The 25348-nt window shown below is 34.2% G+C and overlaps 1 protein-coding gene across 2 annotated transcripts in view; it reads right to left on the bottom strand.

Moving 5' to 3' along the window:
- Window positions 1-359: 359 nt before the first annotated feature.
- LOC136978493 (X-linked retinitis pigmentosa GTPase regulator-like) overlaps window positions 360-25348 on the bottom strand; it is a 65052-nt gene continuing 40063 nt past the window's right edge. The window contains exons 13-17 of one of the 2 annotated variants that reach the window (XM_067274208.1): window positions 24134-24220; window positions 20250-20394; window positions 14421-14549; window positions 720-766; window positions 360-538 (exon numbers count right to left, since the gene is read on the bottom strand). In XM_067274208.1, the coding sequence (XP_067130309.1) occupies window positions 392-538; window positions 720-766; window positions 14421-14549; window positions 20250-20394; window positions 24134-24220 (555 nt within the window). In that variant the 3' untranslated portion in view covers window positions 360-391. The remainder of the gene's footprint in view (window positions 539-719; window positions 767-14420; window positions 14550-20249; window positions 20395-24133; window positions 24221-25348) is intronic. The other variant, XM_067274209.1, reaches the window with a different exon arrangement.

Here is a 25348-nt window from a genome sequence, read left to right as displayed (position 1 = left end):
CATTTTTCCAATAAAAATTAAAGTGCTCTCTAACTGTGAATCTATGGACTCTTACAAATGTCGAGAGTAGATATATTTAAAATACTATAGTTATCACTTTTCTACAGTAGATATCATTGTTAGTTTACTGATATTTTATCACCAGCTAGATAAACATTATTTAATTCCTTTGATTTTATGAATGTACTCTTAGCTTTCAGTTATATTTTCAAGGTTAAGTTGAAAGTTACTCTTCCAATTCATGTGTTATCACCCTACGTATTAGTCAGCAAACTTACAAAAATATTACATATGTGTAACTACTATGTATGAAATTTATGAAAAGCTGCACAATATGCAGTTTGACCACCATGGTTTTATACTATTTAATTAAATATTCAATCTAAAATAATTAACAATGTATTATGATGTAAAAATACAACTGAATTAACATATTTACCTTATGATTCTGTTTGTCAGATGATTCTGGCTGCATATTTCTAGATAATGTACTAGATTTACTTTTTTCAGGAACATTTCTTTTTTTAGATGATTCATCCTTAAAGTAATAAGTATACACATTATTTAAATTATATATACACACACATTTCCTAATAAATTCAATCCAAAGAATAAAAGATCTCTATATTTATAACTAATATTTAAATGCTTTAAACAAAAAACAAAAACAACAAAAAAAACTTAAAAATTAGGTGTAAAATAACATTGAAGTACTTTACATTTTGATCATTAGCACTGTCTTGTTGATTCTGCTCAGAAGTGGATTCTGTTTAAAAAAGTAATTTATTATTACAAAAATATAAGAAAAAAATAAAAATATCAATGTAGTAAAAGCTGAGTTTGTGAATTACATTAGAATTAAATTAAAATTATATTCATTAAAATAAAACATGTATTATATAGTATATTACTTTATATAATACATTTTACTAATTAACAAAATAATAATAATAATAATAATAAATAATAACTCTCCCGTGGTCACCACCTGGTCGTGGTGGGAGAGCCCAGTAATTTTACTGATCCATAGGGCAATGCAGGCTGGAGCATAAGCTCCTGGTAGGGACACCCATGCCAGTAAGGTCTATGGGGAGAAATGAAGCTAAGAGTGACCACACCCACATTCTGTGGAGATATTTATTATGGTAATAACTAGATCAAAGTGTGATACCGGCTCGGACGTCGCCCGGGTTAACAAGGTCCGCGTTCGTGGGTTAGGCAGAGGCTCACGTTCGAAAAATAGGCCACAGTCTCCCTTGGTTACCGGTGGCGAAAGCAGCACCGGCCCAAGCATGGCTACTGCAATGCCCTCAACAGATGTGAGGAACAAACCCAGCCTTGGTGTTTCTGTGGCAATGCATCCACAGACCACAAAGGCTGGAAAACCACGCCAACAGATGAAATGGACAGTAGAAATGAACGAGTTTATCATCCGTACTTACTACACCATCACAAAACTCGAAACAAACATGACAGCATACAGACAACAACTACACCATAGATTCACACAACAGTATCCTCACCTCACTGTCACCGAACAAAGGGTTGTTGATCAAAAAAGAACAATTATACACAACAACCTTATTCCACAAACAACACTTGAACTTATCAAACAACAGGTTGCTGATCAAATACATCAACAGACAGAAACATCTAACATTAATGAAGATCATGTAACCTGTCAGGATAATCCAGCAACAAGCATTGATAATAACACACATACAACAATTACCACTAATGATACTACAGACACTTCCTCATCCATCACTGATAACATAGACATGGATTTAGTTAATACGCTCTCACTTATATTTCAGGAAACACTCACTAAATATACAGGCACAGATCCCACACAACGACCACGAATACCAAAAATCAACACATCAAAGGAAGTAGGAAAAACACTAAATTACGTAAACACTCACTTACTACCACACTACATTCATTCAATTTCTACACTCGCAGACATTCATACATTAGTTTATGCTGGAGCAGTCACAGTAGTGACACACCATGGGCTGAAAGTACAATCACAGACAAACACACAGAAAACAAAATTCTATCACAAGCCTGCCTGGCAGAGAAGAATAGAAATACAAATAAATGACATTAGACAGCAATTAGGCAGGCTGACACAATACACTAAAAACAACATAACACCCAAATTAAGGAAACAGCTCAAAAACATTTTCAAGAAAATAAAAACACACACAAAACATGAAACATCACAACACACCATTACAGAATACATTGATACACTAAAACAAAAACTTGCTGCCAAAGCACGTAGACTCAAACGATACAAAACATGTACACTACGAAAACAACAAAATAAATTATTTACAAACAATGAAAAACTCTTTTACAGACAAATTAATAACAAAGCAAACACTGATACACAGCACAGTGGCACACCAACAGAAGAAGAACTCACAACATATTGGTCTTCTCTTTGGTCCAGTGCTGTCACGCATAATGCTGATGCAGGCTGGATCGAGGAGGAGAACAGAAACTTGCACAACATACCAACTATGCCCTGTGTTGAAATAAACATACATGATTTCCAATACACTGTTAACAGAACACACAACTGGAAGACACCTGGTGTAGACAACATTCACAATTTCTGGTACAAAAAGTTTACATCACTGCACCAGGAACTAGCTAAACATCTAACACACATCATCATCAATCCACAAGACATGCCAAATTTTCTTACTCAGGGCATCACCTACATGAAACCTAAAAACAACAATACCACAGACCCCACACAATACAGACCAATTACATGTCTTCCAACACTCTACAAATTATTGACATCCTGTATTGCAAACAAAATATACAAACACGTTGAAGAACACGACATTCTAACAGAACAACAAAAAGGTTGTCGTAGAAACCACAGGGGATGCAAAGAACAGTTACTCATAGATTCAGTCATTCTACGGCAAGCACACAGACAACACAGAAACATACACATGGCATATATAGACTACAGAAAAGCATTCGACAGTGTTCCACACAGTTGGCTGCTACATATCCTACACATGTACAAAATACATCCATCACTCATTGCATTCTTTCAAAACACTATGCAGCATTGGAGAACAACACTACATCTCAGGGCCCATAACACTTCCATACAAACAAACCAAATTTTTATTAGGCGAGGAATTTTTCAAGGAGATTCCTTGAGTCCTCTCTGGTTCTGCTTAGCCCTGAACCCATTATCCAACATGTTAAACAACACGCAATATGGTTACAATATCAGACACGAAAAAACAACACAGTTTACACTGTCACATCTCATGTACATGGATGACATAAAACTTTATGCATCCACACAAAAACAACTTCATCAACTCCTACAAATCACACATTCATACACCAAGGACATACAAATGGAATTTGGCCTAGATAAATGCAAAACAGTTCACATAGAAAAAGGAATCCTGAAGAAAGAAGATTTTGCACTTGGAAATGGAGACGTTATTGAATCCATGGAAGAGGGCGAGTTCTACAAGTATTTAGGATTCCAACAGGCCAAACTAACAGAACATACACAAATAAAGCAAAGATTAATTAAAGAATACCAAAGTAGGTTAAATGCTATTCTCAGAACACAATTAAATGCAAAACACACAGTTAAAGCAATAAACACATATGTCATCCCAGTACTCACATATTCTTTTGGAGTTATACATTGGACTCACACAGATCTCGAGCAACTCCAAAGGAAAACAAGAACAACACTTACTAAGCATAAACAACATCATCCTAAATCCGCCACAGAAAGATTAACCCTTCCACGTAAAGATGGCGGACGTGGCCTGATTGACATAGTTAACCTTCACTACAAACAAATACAGTCACTGCGAGAGTTTTTTCTACAAAAAACAAGAAACATCACAATTACATAAAGCAGTAACTCTAGCAGACTCGAATAACACACCATTAAACTTACACTCACATCATATGGACACAACACAACATATAAAAAGCATAGACACCATTAAGCAATCGTGGGCTCGAAAGGCACTCCATGGCAGGCATCCTTACGATCTGGCCCAGGATTTTGTTGACAAAACTGCGTCAAACAGCTGGTTAGCTCGGGGATGCCTCTTTGGGGAGACGGAAGGATTCATGATTGCCATACAGGATCAGGTCATAAATACTAAAAACTACAGAAAACACATACTCAAAGATGCAACACTCACAAATGACACATGCAGAAAATGTCACATCATGCCAGAAACTATACAACACATCACCTCTGGTTGCAAGCTCTTGGCACAGACAGATTATTTACACAGACATAACCAAGTAGCAAATATAATACACCAAGAGCTTGCAAAGAAACACAAATTAGTAGACATCCACGAACCATACTACAAATACATTCCACAGACAGTATTGGAAAACAACACGCACAAAATGTACTACGACAGAGCCATAATCACAGATAAAACAATTTACCACAACAGACCAGACATCACACTCATTGACAAACACAATAAAATCACATACATTATAGACATATCCATTCCAAACACTCACAATATACAAAACGCATGCACTGAAAAAATTAGCAAGTACACAGAACTCGCCCAGGAAATAAGGCATCTGTGGAGGATGGATAGGGTGCTTATTGTACCTGTTGTTCTCTCCGCTACAGGTGTCATACCACACACACTACACAAAAGCCTGGGCACATTAGAATTGAATAGAAACACATATATCACTCTACAGAAGGCCACTATATTGAATACATGTCATATTGTGAGAAAATTCCTGAATACAGACACACACACTGATACACTTCTTTTAATTTCTGTTTTGGTTACTATGCCTTGACTTTGGTCCGGCATAGTACTTAGCCACCGGTGTTAACCGAGTATATCTAGCTTAACCCAACATTAATAATAATAACTCTCCCGTGGTCACCACCTGGTCGTGGTGGGAGAGCCCAGTAATTTTACTGATCCATAGGGCAATGCAGGCTGGAGCACAAGCTCCTGGTAGGGACACCCATGCCAGTAAGGTCTATGGGGAGAAATGAAGCTAAGAGTGACCACACCCACATTCTGTGGAGATATTCATCATGGTAATAACTAGATCAAAGTGTGATACCGGCTCGGACGTCGCCCGGGTTAACAAGGTCCGCGTTCGTGGGTTAGGCAGAGGCTCACGTTCGAAAAATAGGCCACAGTCTCCCTTGGTTACCGGTGGCGAAAGCAGCACCGGCCCAAGCATGGCTACTGCAATGCCCTCAACAGATGTGAGGAACAAACCCAGCCTTGATGTTTCTGTGGCAATGCATCCACAGACCACAAAGGCTGGAAAACCACGCCAACAGATGAAATGGACAGTAGAAATGAACGAGTTTATCATCCGTACTTATTACACCATCACAAAGCTCGAAACAAACATGACAGCATACAGACAACAACTACATCATAGATTCACACAACACTATCCTCATCTCACTGTCACCGAACAAAGGGTTGTTGATCAAAAAAGAACAATTATACACAACAACCTTATTCCACAAACAACACTTGAACTTATCAAACAACAGGTTGCTGATCAAATACATCAACAGACAGAAACATCTAACATTAATGAAGATCATGTAACCTGTCAGGATAATCCAGCAACAAGCATTGATAATAACACACATACAACAATTACCACTAATGATACTACAGACACTTCCTCATCCATCACTGATAACATAGACTTGGATTTAGTTAATACGCTCTCACTTATATTTCAGGAAACACTCACTAAATATACAGGTACAGATCCCACACAACGACCACGAATACCAAAAATCAACACGTCAAAGCAAGTAGGAAAAACACTAAATTATGTAAACACTCACTTACTACCACACTACATTCATTCAATTTCTACACTCGCAGACATTCATACATTAGTTTATGCTGGGGCAGTCACAGTAGTGACACACCATGGACTGAAAGTACAATCACAGACAAATACACAGAAAACAAAATTCTATCACAAGCCTGCCTGGCAGAGAAGAATAGAAACACAAATAAATGACATTAGACAGCAATTAGGCAGGCTAACACAATACACTAAAAACAACATAACACCCAAATTAAGGAAACAGCTCAAAAACATTTTCAAGAAAATAAAAACACACACAAAACATGAACATCACAACACACGCATTACAGAATACATTGATACACTAAAACAAAAACTTGCTGCCAAAGCACGTAGACTCAAACGATACAAAACATGTACACTACGAAAACAACAAAATAAATTATTTACAAACAATGAAAAACTCTTTTACAGACAAATTAATAACAAAGCAAACACTGATACACAGCACAGTGGCACACCAACAGAAGAAGAACTCACAACATATTGGTCTTCTCTTTGGTCCAGTGCTGTCACGCACAATGCTGATGCAGGCTGGATCGAGGAGGAGAACAGAAACTTGCACAACATACCAACTATGCCCTGTGTTGAAATAAACATACATGATTTCCAATACACTGTTAACAGAACACACAACTGGAAGACACCTGGTGTAGACAACATTCACAATTTCTGGTACAAAAAGTTTACATCACTGCACCAGGAACTAGCTAAACATCTAACACACATCATCATCAATCCACAAGACATGCCAAATTTTCTTACTCAGGGCATCACCTACATGAAACCTAAAAACAACAATACCACAGACCCCACACAATACAGACCAATTACATGTCTTCCAACACTCTACAAATTATTGACATCCTGTATTGCAAAGAAAATATACAAACATGTTGAAGAACACGACATTCTAACAGAACAACAAAAAGGTTGCCGTAGAAACCACAGGGGATGCAAAGAACAGTTACTCATAGATTCAGTCATTCTACGGCAAGCACACAGACAACACAGAAACATACACATGGCATATATAGACTACAGAAAAGCATTCGACAGTGTTCCACACAGTTGGCTGCTACATATCCTACACATGTACAAAATACATCCATCACTCATTGCATTCTTTCAAAACACTATGCAGCATTGGAGAACAACACTACATCTCAGGGCCCATAACACTTCCATACAAACAAACCAAATTTTTATTAGGCGAGGAATTTTTCAAGGAGATTCCTTGAGTCCTCTCTGGTTCTGCTTAGCCCTGAACCCATTATCCAACATGTTAAACAACACGCAATATGGTTACAATATCAGACACGAAAAAACAACACAGTTTACACTGTCACATCTCATGTACATGGATGACATAAAACTTTATGCATCCACACAAAAAACAACTTCATCAACTCCTACAAATCACACATTCATACACCAAGGACATACAAATGGAATTTGGCCTAGATAAATGCAAAACAGTTCACATAGAAAAAGGAATCCTGAAGAAAGAAGATTTTGCACTTGGAAATGGAGACGTTATTGAATCCATGGAAGAGGGCGAGTTCTACAAGTATTTAGGATTCCAACAGGCCAAACTAACAGAACATACACAAATAAAGCAAAGATTAATTAAAGAATACCAAAGTAAGTTAAATGCTATTCTCAGAACACAATTAAATGCAAAACACACAGTTAAAGCAATAAACACATATGTCATCCCAGTACTCACATATTCTTTGGAGTTATACATTGGACTCACACAGATCTCGAGCAACTCCAAAGGAAAACAAGAACAACACTTACTAAGCATAAACAACATCATCCTAAATCCGCCACAGAAAGATTAACCCTTCCACGTAAAGATGGCGGACGTGGCCTGATTGACATAGTTAACCTTCACTACAAACAAATACAGTCACTGCGAGAGTTTTTCTACAAAAAACAAGAAACATCACAATTACATAAAGCAGTAACTCTAGCAGACTCGAATAACACACCATTAAACTTACACTCACATCATATGGACACAACACAACATATAAAAAGCATAGACACCATTAAGCAATCGTGGGCTCGAAAGGCACTCCATGGCAGGCATCCTACGATCTGGCCCAGGATTTTGTTGACAAAACTGCAGTCAAACAGCTGGTTAGCTCGGGGATGCCTCTTTGGGGAGACGGAAGGATTCATGATTGCCATACAGGATCAGGTCATAAATACTAAAAACTACAGAAAACACATACTCAAAGATGCAACACTCACAAATGACACATGCAGAAAATGTCACATCATGCCAGAAACTATACAACACATCACCTCTGGTTGCAAGCTCTTGGCACAGACAGATTATTTACACAGACATAACCAAGTAGCAAATATAATACACCAAGAGCTTGCAAAGAAACACAAATTAGTAGACATCCACGAACCATACTACAAATACATTCCACAGACAGTATTGGAAAACAACACGCACAAAATGTACTACGACAGAGCCATAATCACAGATAAAACAATTTACCACAACAGACCAGACATCACACTCATTGACAAACACAATAAAATCACATACATTATAGACATATCCATTCCAAACACTCACAATATACAAAACGCATGCACTGAAAAAATTAGCAAGTACACAGAACTCGCCCAAGAAATAAGGCATCTGTGGAGGATGGATAGGGTGCTTATTGTACCTGTTGTTCTCTCCGCTACAGGTGTCATACGCACACACACTACACAAAAGCCTGGGCACATTAGAATTGAATAGAAACACATATATCACTCTACAGAAGGCCACTATATTGAATACATGTCATATTGTGAGAAAATTCCTGAATACAGACACACACACTGATACACTTCTTTAATTTCTGTTTTGGTTACTATGCCTTGACTTTGGTCCGGCATAGTACTTAGCCACCGGTGTTAACCGAGTATATCTAGCTTAACCCAACATAATAATAATAACTCTCCCGTGGTCACCACCTGGTCGTGGTGGGAGAGCCCAGTAATTTTACTGATCCATAGGGCAATGCAGGCTGGAGCACAAGCTCCTGGTAGGGACACCCATGCCAGTAAGGTCTATGGGGAGAAATGAAGCTAAGAGTGACCACACCCACATTCTGTGGAGATATTCATCATGGTAATAACTAGATCAAAGTGTGATACCGGCTCGGACGTCGCCCGGGTTAACAAGGTCCGCGTTCGTGGGTTAGGCAGAGGCTCACGTTCGAAAAATAGGCCACAGTCTCCCTTGGTTACCGGTGGCGAAAGCAGCACCGGCCCAAGCATGGCTACTGCAATGCCCTCAACAGATGTGAGGAACAAACCCAGCCTTGATGTTTCTGTGGCAATGCATCCACAGACCACAAAGGCTGGAAAACCACGCCAACGGATGAAATGGACAGTAGAAATGAACGAGTTTATCATCCGTACTTATTACACCATCACAAAGCTCGAAACAAACATGACAGCATACAGACAACAACTACATCCATAGATTCACACAACAGTATCCTCATCTCACTGTCACCGAACAAAGGGTTGTTGATCAAAAAAGAACAATTATACACAACAACCTTATTCCACAAACAACACTTGAACTTATCAAACAACAGGTTGCTGATCAAATACATCAACAGACAGAAACATCTAACATTAATGAAGATCATGTAACCTGTCAGGATAATCCAGCAACAAGCATTGATAATAACACACATACAACAATTACCACTAATGATACTACAGACACTTCCTCATCCATCACTGATAACATAGACTTGGATTTAGTTAATACGCTCTCACTTATATTTCAGGAAACACTCACTAAATATACAGGTACAGATCCCACACAACGACCACGAATACCAAAAATCAACACGTCAAAGCAAGTAGGAAAAACACTAAATTATGTAAACACTCACTTACTACCACACTACATTCATTCAATTTCTACACTCGCAGACATTCATACATTAGTTTATGCTGGGGCAGTCACAGTAGTGACACACCATGGACTGAAAGTACAATCACAGACAAATACACAGAAAACACAATTCTATCACAAGCCTGCCTGGCAGAGAAGAATAGAAACACAAATAAATGACATTAGACAGCAATTAGGCAGGCTAACACAATACACTAAAAACAACATAACACCCAAATTAAGGAAACAGCTCAAAAACATTTTCAAGAAAATAAAAACACACACAAAACATGAACATCACAACACACGCATTACAGAATACATTGATACACTAAAACAAAAACTTGCTGCCAAAGCACGTAGACTCAAACGATACAAAACATGTACACTACGAAAACAACAAAATAAATTATTTACAAACAATGAAAAACTCTTTTACAGACAAATTAATAACAAAGCAAACACTGATACACAGCACAGTGGCACACCAACAGAAGAAGAACTCACAACATATTGGTCTTCTCTTTGGTCCAGTGCTGTCACGCACAATGCTGATGCAGGCTGGATCGAGGAGGAGAACAGAAACTTGCACAACATACCAACTATGCCCTGTGTTGAAATAAACATACATGATTTCCAATACACTGTTAACAGAACACACAACTGGAAGACACCTGGTGTAGACAACATTCACAATTTCTGGTACAAAAAGTTTACATCACTGCACCAGGAACTAGCTAAACATCTAACACACATCATCATCAATCCACAAGACATGCCAAATTTTCTTACTCAGGGCATCACCTACATGAAACCTAAAAACAACAATACCACAGACCCCACACAATACAGACCAATTACATGTCTTCCAACACTCTACAAATTATTGACATCCTGTATTGCAAACAAAATATACAAACATGTTGAAGAACACGACATTCTAACAGAACAACAAAAAGGTTGCCGTAGAAACCACAGGGGATGCAAAGAACAGTTACTCATAGATTCAGTCATTCTACGGCAAGCACACAGACAACACAGAAACATACACATGGCATATATAGACTACAGAAAAGCATTCGACAGTGTTCCACACAGTTGGCTGCTACATATCCTACACATGTACAAAATACATCCATCACTCATTGCATTCTTTCAAAACACTATGCAGCACTGGAGAACAACACTACATCTCAGGGCTTATAACACTTCCATACAAACAAACCAAATTTTTATTAGGCGAGGAATTTTTCAAGGAGATTCCTTGAGTCCTCTCTGGTTCTGCTAGCCCTGAATCCATTATCCAACATGTTAAACAACACGCAATATGGTTACAATATCAGACACGAAAAACAACACAGTATACACTGTCACATCTCATGTACATGGATGACATAAAACTTTATGCATCCACACAAAAACAACTTCATCAACTCCTACAAATCACACATTCATACACCAAGGACATACAAATGAAATTTGGCCTAGATAAATGCAAAACACTTCACATAGAAAAAGGAATCCTGAAGAAAGAAGATTTTGCACTTGGAAATGGAGACATTATTGAATCCATGGAAGAGGGTGAGTTCTACAAGTATTTAGGATTCCAACAGGCCAAACTAACAGAACATGCACAAATAAAGCAAAGATTAATTAAAGAATACCAAAGTAGTTAAATGCTATTCTCAGAACACAGTTAAATGCAAAACACACAGTTAAAGCAATAAACACATATGTCATCCCAGTACTCACATATTCTTTTGGAGTTATACATTGGACTCACACAGATCTCGAGCAACTCCAAAGGAAAACAAGAACATACACTTACTAAGCATAAACAACATCATCCTAAATCTGCCACAGAAAGATTAACCCTTCCACGTAAAGATGGCGGACGTGGCCTGATTGACATAGTTAACCTTCACTACAAACAAATACAGTCACTGCGAGAGTTTTTCTACAAAAAACAAGAAACATCACAATTACATAAAGCAGTAACTCTAGCAGACTCAAATAACACACCATTAAACTTACACTCACATCATATGGACACAACGCAACATATAAAAAGCATAGACACCATTAAGCAATCGTGGGCTCGAAAGGCACTCCATGGCAGGCATCCTTATGATCTGGCCCAGGATTTTGTTGACAAAACTGCGTCAAACAGCTGGTTAGCTCGGGGATGCCTCTTTGGGGAGACGGAAGGATTCATGATTGCCATACAGGATCAGGTCATAAATACTAAAAACTACAGAAAACACATACTCAAAGATGCAACACTCACAAATGACACATGCAGAAAATGTCACATCATGCCAGAAACTATACAACACATCACCTCTGGTTGCAAGCTCTTGGCACAGACAGATTATTTACACAGACATAACCAAGTAGCAAATATAATACACCAAGAGCTTGCAAAGAAACACAAATTAGTAGACATCCACGAACCATACTACAAATACATTCCACAGACAGTATTGGAAAACAACACGCACAAAATGTACTACGACAGAGCCATAATCACAGATAAAACAATTTACCACAACAGACCAGACATCACACTCATTGACAAACACAATAAAATCACATACATTATAGACATATCCATTCCAAACACTCACAATATACAAAACGCATGCACTGAAAAAATTAGCAAGTACACAGAACTCGCCCAGGAAATAAGGCATCTGTGGAGGATGGATAGGGTGCTTATTGTACCTGTTGTTCTCTCCTCTACAGGTGTCATACCACACACACTACACAAAAGCCTAGGCACATTAGAATTGAATAGAAACACATATATCACTCTACAGAAGGCCACTATATTGAATACATGTCATATTGTGAGAAAATTCCTGAATACAGACACACACACTGATACACTTCTTTAATTTCTGTTTTGGTTACTATGCCTTGACTTTGGTCCGGCATAGTACACAGCCACCGGTGTTAACCGAGTATATCTAACTTAACCCAACATAATAATAATAATATCATCATGCAGAGAATCACACCTAAATGGAATATTTCCAGCAAAAATACACCCAAATTCAGTATTCGAATGTTTTTGGCAATTAGTTTATTGGCCCTCTTCGGGAAATGTAAAATTAAACAACTATTCTATATACTGAGCTGGAAATTTTGCATTTAAGTGTGATTCTCTGCATGTATAGTTCCAGTTTGCTTGATATAATAATATCAAATTAACTATTTGTAAACATTTACTTTTAAATTAAAAAATAAATGTTTAATCATTTCTATATTATTTTAACAAATTAATATTAAAAGATGAAAATAATATTTATAAATTAGATTGCATATATTTTTTATCATATATCAATAAAATAATGTTGAATAAAAATTTATGAAACAGTTTTGTAATGAATGAATTTAAAAAAAATTAAAATATGAATTTGGTGCCATAAACTAAATTTGGTATATAACTAAAATTATACCAAATATATATAAAAAGTATTTTCATGAGCATTCTATTTGTATATAAGAAAAAATTATTATTATTACATAATTTGAAAATTTTTGAATAAATATTGATCTAATTACTATTAAAGGACACTTCATACAAATATGCTGTTAAGAAACAAAAATAATTATTTGATAAATTATTGAAATTATGATGTTTTTATGCATACAACAATGAAAACATTCTAACAAACATATATATGAACTATAAGAATAATAATAGAGTAATTTTTCTTGTAAAATATATGATTTCATATTTCATGTGTACTGAAAATTTAAAAGTTTTCAATTTTGATAGTATTGAGGTTGTGGCTGAAGTTTTCATCTCTAAAATGCGAACATTGCTATCTTGTAAGCAGCAATCAACATTTGATGTTCACGTTTTTAGAGATGAAAACTTCATCTCTAAAAACTCTAGCTATCCATCTATCATCTATCAGCTTTCATCTCTAGCTATCCATCTATCATCTATCTATCAAATCTTGTAAGCAGCTATCTATCAAAAATGCTAAACAAATTCAAAATATGGATACAATTTATTATGATAGTTTGAATTAAGTTATTAAGCAAATTATCAAAATTATAAAAAATTATTATTAGATAATGGGGTTTGAATTGTCATCCTTTGAAAACCTGTCTAATACTCTACTAGTTTCAAACAGAACTTCAAAATTGCTAAATCTGTAATATTGAATATTTTTCAAAAAGAAAATTAGAAAGTTACATGCTTTCTGTATGATCTTAAATTACAATTACACTCATATAAATAAATCAAATATATATCTTTTCACAATCTTTTCAATAACCAAAGCAGCAATAAGAATTTCATTACACCTTTCATATTCTTAAGAAAATGACTCAAAATTTAAATTATGAAAGAATAAAATGGTTTGATAATTTTCATTTTTAAAATATTTTTTATAATCATTTAATTATATGTAATCATGATAGCTATTGTTTGTTGCAACTATCATATTTTGATCCATAAATAAGAGTTCTCATGGAAAAAAAAAAAAAATTTCTGTTAAAAATCTGATGTTTTAAGAAAATATAGCATAAAAATAAAAGTAAATAAAGTATTACAACCAACCTTTTCCTCTAAATAATGATAAACGTGATGCCTGTTTAGTTTTATTATCTTTGCTTGTTTTCTCTTTAGCATCTATTTCTTTACTTTGTCGTCTTCGCAATGTCAACCACGAAGTAAATTTTGAAGTTTCTATTATTAAGAAAAAACAAAGTATATATTAAAGAAATACTTAATTGAATTATTTAAAAATGTAGAGAACAAAGTACTTATTAATATGGAAAATATATTTATATGATAAAACAATTGGGGTGACCCCATTTCATATACAACAGTAATGAACAAGAAAAAACTTAATATTTTTATTTCATAATGTATGCTTCTTTTTCCTTTTGTGTCCTCAAAAGAAAAAAAGAAGTATATTATATTGTGAAATAAAAAAATTGCTTCTTGTAATGTTTTATCTTTATTAAAAACATCTGTTAAAAAATCTTATTGTCAGCAGTGAAAAAAAAATATCAAAAAAAAAAAAGAAAAGGACACTAAAAAGTTTTAAAGTTTGGAACAGCTGATAATTCTCTTATCTTCAATATTTGAAGTTCTTTTTTTTTTTCTTTTTGACTCTTTCCATCCTTTGGGCACTAACAGAGCTGTTTTATCAGGACTGTTGTATTTTTGGCAACATTCACAATGGGACAACAGCCAGATGGTGAGGGATGGGGCATGACATACAGGGCAGACCATCCTCTAAAATATCCTAAGGATTTTTTAACCTGTCTGGATTTGATTCAGAGTTCCGTATAGAGATGCCTTAATTAACCATCTTGACTATCTGGTTGACAATATTTGAAGTTCAGAAAAGATAACTATAGCAGATGTGCACCCAACTGACAATAAACCAGTCCACATCACTATGCCTTCAGTCTTCTAAGTCAAGTATTTGATTTCTTCAAGTGTTGTGTGACTTCAAGATAGCAAAGTGACTTAAATATATCTGACTTTATCAAGTGTTATTTGTGGCTCAGTCCACTTTATAAAGTATTATGGCTTTATCAAGTGGACTGAGTCACAAATTGGAACTATTCTCCTTGGTCTGTAACTTTTCCTCCTGATTAATAAAGACAAAACATAAAATTTTATTTTCATGCAGTATTAGTATTCTAAAATTTCCATTCCTTCTTGAATTGAACATTTGAATTTGCCTCGGAATAAAAAGTGGATCCCAACTCTCCTTGAATGTTTTCATACATTTCACACTTTTTTAAATCACACATGCAACACACAATTCTGTGTAAGTTCATCATTGATACCAAGACAAAAACAGCTCTTGTCTGTGACACTGGGTGCCATTGCAGCTCAAACTTAGATTCAGAAGCTCTCCAATATGCCAAGGATATCCTGTGTATGTGCCAATCTCTATCTCTCCAGTGGTCTGAAAGGGTCCAAACCCTATCTCCTCATAGTAATGCCTTCGCTGGACCATTACTACCAATAGTTGTACACAGTGGACATGTCTCAATCCATTCTTTCCACAATCTCACAAAATGAAAATCTACTTTCTCGTGGTCTACCACATGGTCTTGTTCAAACTGGTTAATTGCTAGTTGTTGCTTTCGAGGCATTTGACATATTGCAACTAATGTTACCACAGCTTTCCACATTGACAATGTTTATAAACAGCTCCAAACTTGTCTATTGGTAACTTTTAATCTGCATTTACTGTGACATCCAGTGAGTTGTGACCTTGAAGCTGGTATCAATGTAATAATTATATGGATAAATATTCTGTGTAATTTTCATTCTCCTAGTATAACTTCTTTTTCTTAGTGTAGGGATTTCCATTTCTGGTAGTGTATATTTTGTGTGTTTTTTTCTATGATTGTGTGTAGTGTGTATTTGTAGTTTGGTAGTTGAATTTGTAATAATTTATCTTTGTGTGCAAATTTTCCATGTATTATGTATAGATATTATACTATTTGCATATATTGATATAATTAATCAGTCTGTACTAAAAGCTTGCTGATGTAATGTGGGGTATAGTTTTGTGCATAATATGGAATTATCTACAAGTGTCTTCTGCAAGTATTATATCTTTTAAATGTGCTTTCTGCAGTTTCTTGTATTTATGATCTGGTCTTGTATGGTAATGATGACTTATCTTCTGAGTATTAACATTTTTGATGCTCCAAAGAAGCATCTATGAGTCGTGACTCATCAGTATTTGATGCAGTTCTGTCAACATGGTCTTGGCTGAGATCATTAGGATGCCCACCATGGAGTTTCTTTTATGCCCAAGACTGCTTATTGGTGTCTGTGCATTTTGTGTACTGTGTTAGATCTAAGTCAGTGTTGTATAGATTTAATAATATATTATTTTTGTTTGCAACAGTTCAACTTTGTGTAATTGTGATGTTTCTTGTTTTTCACAGTATCAGTGAGAATTTATTATACAGTAGTGAGGCTACATCCTTGGCTACACTCAAACAAGAATAACACCAATGTATAATAACAAATGACTATGTATACAAATTTTATTAATTATTCGTTACTGTTATTATTACAAGTGTATATATGTTACCATATATCTTGGCAGATAAGATGATAGTTGAATCATAAAAAAAGACCCCGCAAAATCCAGAGTCGTCTTATAGGACAGATTTAAAAAAAAAAAAAAAAAAAAAAAAAAGGTGAAATTTATATAAATTAAAACCCTTATAAAATAAAACAAATCACTCGCCAATGCAAATCACTCACCTGCGAAATCCTCACATTTATCATCTAAGGCAAATAGCTCCTCAAGTACATCCTCACTTTTGTTGTTAAGAAGCTCATCATATGGGTCCAATTCTGTACCTAGAGTGTCGATTTCTGCTTCATCATCAGTATCCCATAACAAATAGTGCCATCCATGGCATTAGAAATTCCATACTGTTTGAAGGATTTGATCACTGTTTCCACTTTCACTTTTTCCCATAATTTGATCACAATATCACACAGCACATCAAGTGACGCAGCCCACAAAGCTCTACCTTTTGTATACAACTTTTCACACTCATCATCCAGTTATTCCATTGTTCACGCATGTGATCTTTGAATGGTTTAATCAGAAAGACGTCTAAAAATTGTAGCATTGAAGTTAAAGCACCCAGTATAACTGCAATCTTAGTATTGTTCTGTGATAAGCGATTTTTAGTGTTCTCAGTTACGTGACTGCGAAACATATCCCATGCCAACAAACTGTGCTGATTTCGTAGAGCACTTGGTCGCCTCTGCCACACATTTTCCATCCACAATTTTACACCATTTTCGTCCATCCACCCCTTTTCATGAAAATGTATGAAAATGCCTGGCAGGAATTTTATTTTAGTAGTAGTTTTTCTTTTGAAAATGACCATGGGTTTTAACTTTGTTCCATCTGCCATGCATGTTAATACTACTGTAAACCTAGTCTTTTCATGGCCTGTACTTCTGACTTGAACAGTTTTTATGCCTTTTGTTTCCACAGTTCTATGTTTATCATGTCGAAGTTCATCGGTGTTTCATCCATATTTCCAATATTAGATAATGGAAAGTTGTATTTTTGCCTCATACCAATAACAAACTTGTGAAAACTTGTGACTTTATGGTCAAGGTCTTGTGGTAATTTCTGCACAATTTTTGTTTTCTGTCGTATTACCAGATTTTTTCTGTTCATGAAACAATCTCACCAACCTACTGTTGCTTTAAATTCTTTTCCTTGTTATGGATTGGCCCATGCCCACTTCAATGCATAAGCCCTAATCATGTTTCTTGTAACAACAAGTTGTAACAATTCTGCCTCTGTTCTTGTACCATTCTGCAACATTATTTTCTAAATCCGGCCAGCAAGCTAGTCCTCTCCTCATAGAACATTTTTTTCATTGGCACTTTTTTAATAGCATCTTCATTCTTTCTCCAATCTCTTACCATCTTCTCTGTTATATCGAAAGCCCTTGCTGCAGCACAGTTATTCGATTCCTTAGCCTGTTTTATGACTTAACTTGAAGCTTGCTTCATATTTCCTTCTTTTCGTTGGTTCCATGATTTTCTTTTTGCCTTTTATTTTCATTCCTCACATGTGGTCCTTTTCAAAAATTGTTTCAGTGTTGCCAGATTTTGAAGCTTCTGCTTTTTGGTGTTGCCAGATGATTTTTTCTTTTACTCCATGCTTGCTCTATTGTTTCAACTGTCACCGGTTTTTAGGCATTGAACTGTGCCTTCAGTCCTGGGGACAATCCACACCTTTACATAAATATTAAAAGTTATGTTTATTGAGCTACTAAGGAAAAATGGACAAACCAACCATAATTATTTACTAGTAGCAAGTAGGGTATGTCCACAAAATAGAATAGCCCATATGATGTTTTTGTGAATAGTCAAGATCATTACCTGAATGCCTGAATCAGTGTGAATGTTTGCAATAATTGCAAGAAAATAAAATTTGAAGTTCTTTCAAAAAATAATGAATAGGGCATAACTCTGTATATGCTATACAGTGTTATTATTCAGATGATGATTGCTGATCTAAACTAAATTCATAGGCTGTTGATAGTTTGGGGGTTGTCTCATAGGACAGATACATGCTAAAACTATAAAACTTTGATGAAAATTTATCCCTCATCTGCCGAGATATATGGTATATATTCCATTTTTTTTCCATTTCACTCATTTTATAATTACAACTACAGTAGAGCGTCGATAAGTGAAACCAATTGGGGACTGGGGTCCTTCCAGTTAATGATTTGTTCCAGTTTCCGACTTTGTACGAAAAAATACATTAACCTGTCCGATGTTCAAATTTTTCTCCATTGCGTATCGCTTCCTGTTGAATTTTTCTCCGTTGCGTGTCGCTTTGTGTTGAATTTTCGTTGATTTTAAGCCTAACGAAAATTTTTATAATCATTATCGAGGCTATCGTATCGTTAAAAATTATTTCTGCATTTTGTACAAACAAAATAAATATATTAAAGAATATAAAAAACATGAAAATTATACTTTAGAAGTAAATTTAGTATCAAAAACATTCGATTCAGCCTGACACAGTCCGACTGAAAATCGTTCCACTTTCCGGCCATTCCACTTACCGACGTTTTTCCATTTCACTCATTTTATAATTACAACTATAATGAATTGCTGACAGAAATAAATGAAGGAAAATATAATGTCTGAGACAATATCTTCTAAACCGCATACAGGTAAAATGACATAATCCAATGGCTTTAGAAGTGCAAGCTATACAACATTTTTATTTTCATTCTGGCAATTTTGTGGAGGGTATATTCTGGTTTAATTATATACAGAAAATTATGATAATTTAATTCTATTCAAGAGGATTTGCTAAAAGTTTTCCTTTTATATTGATAAGGTCTGTGGAAAGGCATAGTTTGAAAAATATTGCCCTACAATAATTACAGTAATAAAATTGTAATATCTAGGAAGATCTGATTTTAAGAGTTATGCAATTATTAACTTCTTAACCAACAACAATTATAACTTGAATTTTATTATACAGCAATAGCAGTTATTCATATTGCAACTATTGTTTTTTGAAACAATAGTTGCAATATTTTAAACAATATTGCAATATTATATCAAAAATTTTTTTTTATTTTCTGTAGGAAACAAATGCTATTGCAATTTACATGTCTTAAAATATTTTCATCAACTCTCCTTATCTCTATCTGATGATACAATAAAAAAAATTAAATCTAATATATAAAATTAATAGCATCCAGAAAGACATGGACAATCAATTTTAACATAGAACATAGTGTGTTGTGATCCGTAAATGTCTGTTAAGAATTGTTAATATCAAATGAAAAATATAGTATATAACATTAATTTCAAATCTTATAAAATTAATTTAATTCTAACCTTTCTCTTTAGGAGAATTAATGGTGTGTTCTGACAAAATCTCTATTTCATTACCAGGAGTTGAAATATTCTGTTCCTTTGGTTCGTCTTTCTCATTTTTTGATTCTTTTGCATTTTCACTTTCTTTTTTGAGACTTTCAGATTGCTAAATAAATTTTAAATATTAAAAAGTTAAAAACTAGATATTTTTTTTTATTAATACAATATCGTATAATTTTAATATTTAAAAATATTCAAAATTCATAATGGCTGCTGATTAATATTGTTACCAAACAGAATCAATAATCAGTCAAACTTTTATGTTACAAAATTCTATATTACAAATTTCTCTTTTCAATGTATTTTTTTTTTTTTTATAGAATGATGAAAATACATCATTTTAATATTTGAAAATTTTCCATTTACTGTAATTTCTATATACAGTAGAAGTTTGTTAATCTGGCACCTACAAAACTAGAGTAATGTAAATTATCAAAAATGCTGGAATATCTGAGTTTTGTACTTTCATAAAATTTGATAAGTTATGTGCAATCTGAACATTGCAGACTATGCATTTTGTGCTAGCACATGCTGCGATATGCTTCTAATTTGCTTATACATGTTCTTATTCTGAATATGTCACAGTTTTCATTTTTTTCATTTTTGGCTTTTTATGCTCTGTGGACACTAAGAGAGCATTCAATGTTTGTTTAGCACAATACATTGTAAACTGCATACAGTTTACACTGCATAGGAATTCAAGATCTCCAAACTGTTCTTGACACAATGACCAATAAACATGTATGAACTTTATCTGGATTTCCACCTGAGGTCTTTAGCTCACCACGTCCAAACAAATTCCAATTCATAGAATACAAGAATGCTAGATTATCATCAGAAACTTTCAGATTATTGGCTACTTTTCAGAGAATATTGGATTACCAAACATTTCAGATTATTATGTGTCAGATTACTGAACTTCTACTGTAACAAAGTTTTGAAAACTGAATGAAATTTTAAAAATATTATTTTTCACATTGATAAATGTTGAAATTCATTAAAATGTCAACTTATATGTACAATGCGAGTGAGATTGCCATTATGAGTACAATATAATATCTGTACTATATTGTGTTTTTAAAAGTGGTGGCTGTAATTAATTTATTATTGGAAGAATGTTATTGTTTTTTAATTTACTGATTAGCCACTTTATCTGGCAACCTATTCATTAGTATGGTAACACAAATATGTATTTTTTTTTCAAAATGGCGGCCGCTAGTGTCAGTGCATGTCAAAAATTTTACTGTGCTGGCTTGTGAGAAGTCTCCAAGAAAAATCTTGGCTTCAGTGTTATCAACTTATTATTCGGTAAGTATTGGATTTTTTACATTTAGGATTATTCCAATACTTGATCAATTCATTGTGGTCATGTTTTAGTTAGTTTATTTATTGTTTATTTGGGTTGTCAACTGACCTAACCAAAAAATGTTTATTAACAGATATGGGAAAGTGTGCTGGCCTCACACCAAGGAGAAAAGCACGGATTTCGACAATGTTATGGCGTTGTCAATATAACCAATGTCAAATTGCTGATTTGTGTGATGTATCACAGTCCAGTGTGCGTAATATCAAGCAAAAACTGGACGTTGAAATACCGATCAAGGCGAATTGAGTCAGTAAATGCAGTCGAAAACGCATTACAACACCTCAAACTGAACGAAAAATACGTTGCATTACACTTGAAAACTGCCAAAAGCCTCGGCTCATTATAAAAAAAATTCTTAATTTAAAACAGAGTACAAATATCGAAGCGGACTCTCAGGCGAAGATTTGTAGAGATGGGACTGAAATGTTGTCGACCACTAAAAACCCAAAACTCACTCCTGCCATGAAGGCCAAACGTCTGGCCTGGGCCAAGAAGCATCAACACTGGACACAGGAAGACTGGAGCAAGGTTTTTATAACCCTAATACAAGAATACACATGTTTAGAGTATTTTTCTTTATAAATTTATACAAAAACAATTTCTTCCAGGTTTGTTTCTCGGACGAGTAATCAATACAGATTCTTCAAGACAAAACCAAGTTTGTTCTGCATGAAAAATTCAATGAAGACTGCATTGTGGAACTAGTAAAGCATTCTGCTTCAGTGATGATATGGTCTGTCATCAGCAGCAAAGGGACTGGAAGGCTGTATATTGTCCAAGGAACTATGCTCAGAATCAGTATAAGAAAGTTCTGGAGGAAAAACTGATCCCACAGACAGCAGAATCGTTCCCTAATAAAAATTTTATATTCATGCATGACTCATCAAGCCAAATCTATCACAGAATACCTAAAAACAATCAGATTAACACCCTAGACTGGCCAAGAAACTCGCCTGACTTGAATCCTTTAGAAAATGTGTGGGCAGTCCTGAAAACTGAAATTTCAAGGGATAAAATTATAACAAACAAAAGAGAACTGATTGAGAATATCATTAGAGTATGGCACAACACTCCAAAACTCCAAGAAGTAGCCATATCATGCATTGAAAACATGCCACACCGCATTCAAGCCATCATAGAAGCTAAGGGCAGAGTAACCAAATACTGAATAATATGTATTTCTCTTTTAATACACTATTCAACCTATCTACACATGTTTAATTTTTATTCCTAAATACACTTACTAGTATTAAAACGATATATAACAACTTTGAAAACCATATAACTATTGAATTTCATAACTTAAACCAACAAAATACAAGATAAATAGTTTTGAAAGTCATTAATAATTTGTCAACTTATATGTACAATGCGAGTGAGATTGCCATTATGAGTACAATATAATATCTGTACTATATTGTGTTTTTAAAAATGTTTAAATATCTATATTGGGCTGAGATTTTGAAATTGCAGACTTATAAATTTCCACTGGCATCCAGCTGTCTGTCCTTTCTTAATCTTGAGAACAGAGTTAGGTAGATGAAAGTCAAGAAAAAACAGAAAAAGTATGATGTACAGGGAAAAGACACTACTAAAATTGAGAGCATTGCAACTGGCATTGTAGCAATGTCACAATAAATTTTCAGTATAAGATAGACATGGTAGCATTCAAGATTTGACATAAACTGGCAGACTGCTAACAGCCATGTCAGAAGCAACAGTATAGCAGGCAAACAATGATTCTGCTAATGGATGCGCAACCATAAAAGAGCTGGACCTGGAAGTGAATATTAAAAAAGCAAATGTCAAAGGTAAAATTGTGTAAGTGTGTATGGTGCCATCTGTTATGAGATTTTATAAAAAATAATTTTTATATTATTCATTATTATAAAAAAGCAAAAGGCTTAATTAATTTTGAGGATAGAGATGAGTTTTTAAAAATATTGTAAATGCCAATAACAAGTAAAATTTTCATTAAGTCTGATCCCACTCAAAATATGACCCCTTCTATCTCCCAACCTCATTGGCCTTTAACCACCAAAATTTATTAGCATCAATGCCCCCCAAATATAGAAATAATCTTGCCAAATTTCAAAATTTTTGGTTCAACCAGTCCTGAAATAAACAAAATAGATGCCTAAGCATACAGGTGCCCATACACACACACAATTTCAAAATTTTGTAAGAGATATTTTTACATGTTTGGGCTCCTTGAGTGTCAGAACATCAAATGTGATAAAAACTGGGGGGGGGGGAATTTGACCAGTCACCATACTTTCCCTAAGTTATATTATATAATAGCTGGGAAAGTACAAATACATAAAATATATATATATATATATATTTCACATATCTAAATTAAGTCAGATTAATATTGGTAACCTTATTGGTATTATATATTTAATATTTATTTCTTACATTTTATTATTACATTGATTTAAAACTTACAAATTAAAAGAACTAATAAAAAGTCAAAAACCTTTTCTCCATCTAAATTTTGTTCAGATGTATTTTTTATTGGCTTTAATTGTGATTCATTATACTCATTTGTCACCAATACATGTGTCTGAAATAGAATTTAATAAAAATTTATAATTATAAAAAAAACTTACAAAATTAATTCAGCTAATATAGAATAATATTCCTAACAGAAATAGTTAAATCTAAAAAATTACACAAGTGGTTAATTGCTACATTTTTAAAATTTATCATTTCTGACATACAGGGTATCCACATAAAACTGGCCCTAATCATGGACTGAATAAAATCAAGCAACCTTAAACAGTGAAGTGTTATGCAAGTTTCCAAAGCATTCCTTTGTATAATTTTTCCTTTTTTCCCAATAAAAGATTAGAATAATTTACTCAATTGGTGAATGAGGCTAATTTTCCATAACCTCATTCACCAATAAAGGCACTCCTCTACTTACGATCAGGTTAGGTTCCCAAGGTGTAGTTGTAAGTCAAAATGTTCGTAAGTTGAAAACTAACCTAGAAAGTACATTTGTACACAGAATAACTACGTACTGTTAGTGTTTGATCCTTCAATGCACTTAGTAGAACACATTAAGCTCATTTATCTGCTCATTACTGCTTAGGGTGTTTCAAATGCAATTTTTTTTACCTAATATGTTTAATTTTGTAAAGACAGGTTTAGTTTCCATGGTAATAGAACGATGCATTTATCTCCACTACTAGATTTACTATTACATTTTGGATGTATTTCTGAAGTATTAATCGTAAAAGTTTATAAAAATTGCAAACAACAGCTAGAAATGCTGTTACTCTGTTACCAACTTCGAAGCCACCTCACAAGTGGCAATGGAACATCTTAATTCATGCAAAAACAAAAAATGATGACATGTGATAGAAATAAATCCACATTAATTAGCTATTATTTATTACTGGTTAAAGACTGAGTTTAACACCACCACAAAACCAGTAAGAATATGCAAAATTTAAGTTTTAGACGTACGTTCAAATTGTTCATAAGTCTGAAAGTTTGTAAGTAGGGAATTTCTGTATCAAAAATACACTAATGATCTTTAGTATAATTTTTATATAAATATTTACATCAAAAAGTATAATTATTTTGTTATGAAAAAAGGATAATGCTGAGATAAATGAAAAAGAAATTATCACACAGTTAAAAATTTGCTTTATTTATTGCTGATCAAAATTAAAACTGAAGATTA

The sequence above is a fragment of the Centruroides vittatus genome, unplaced genomic scaffold (assembly GCF_030686945.1).
Source record: "Centruroides vittatus isolate TY-2023 unplaced genomic scaffold, ASM3068694v2 contig_543, whole genome shotgun sequence".
In the NCBI taxonomy this organism is placed as follows: domain Eukaryota; kingdom Metazoa; phylum Arthropoda; class Arachnida; order Scorpiones; family Buthidae; genus Centruroides; species Centruroides vittatus.
Note: the sequence above shows the minus strand (reverse complement) of the source record. Positions and strands in the feature narration are given on the sequence as shown.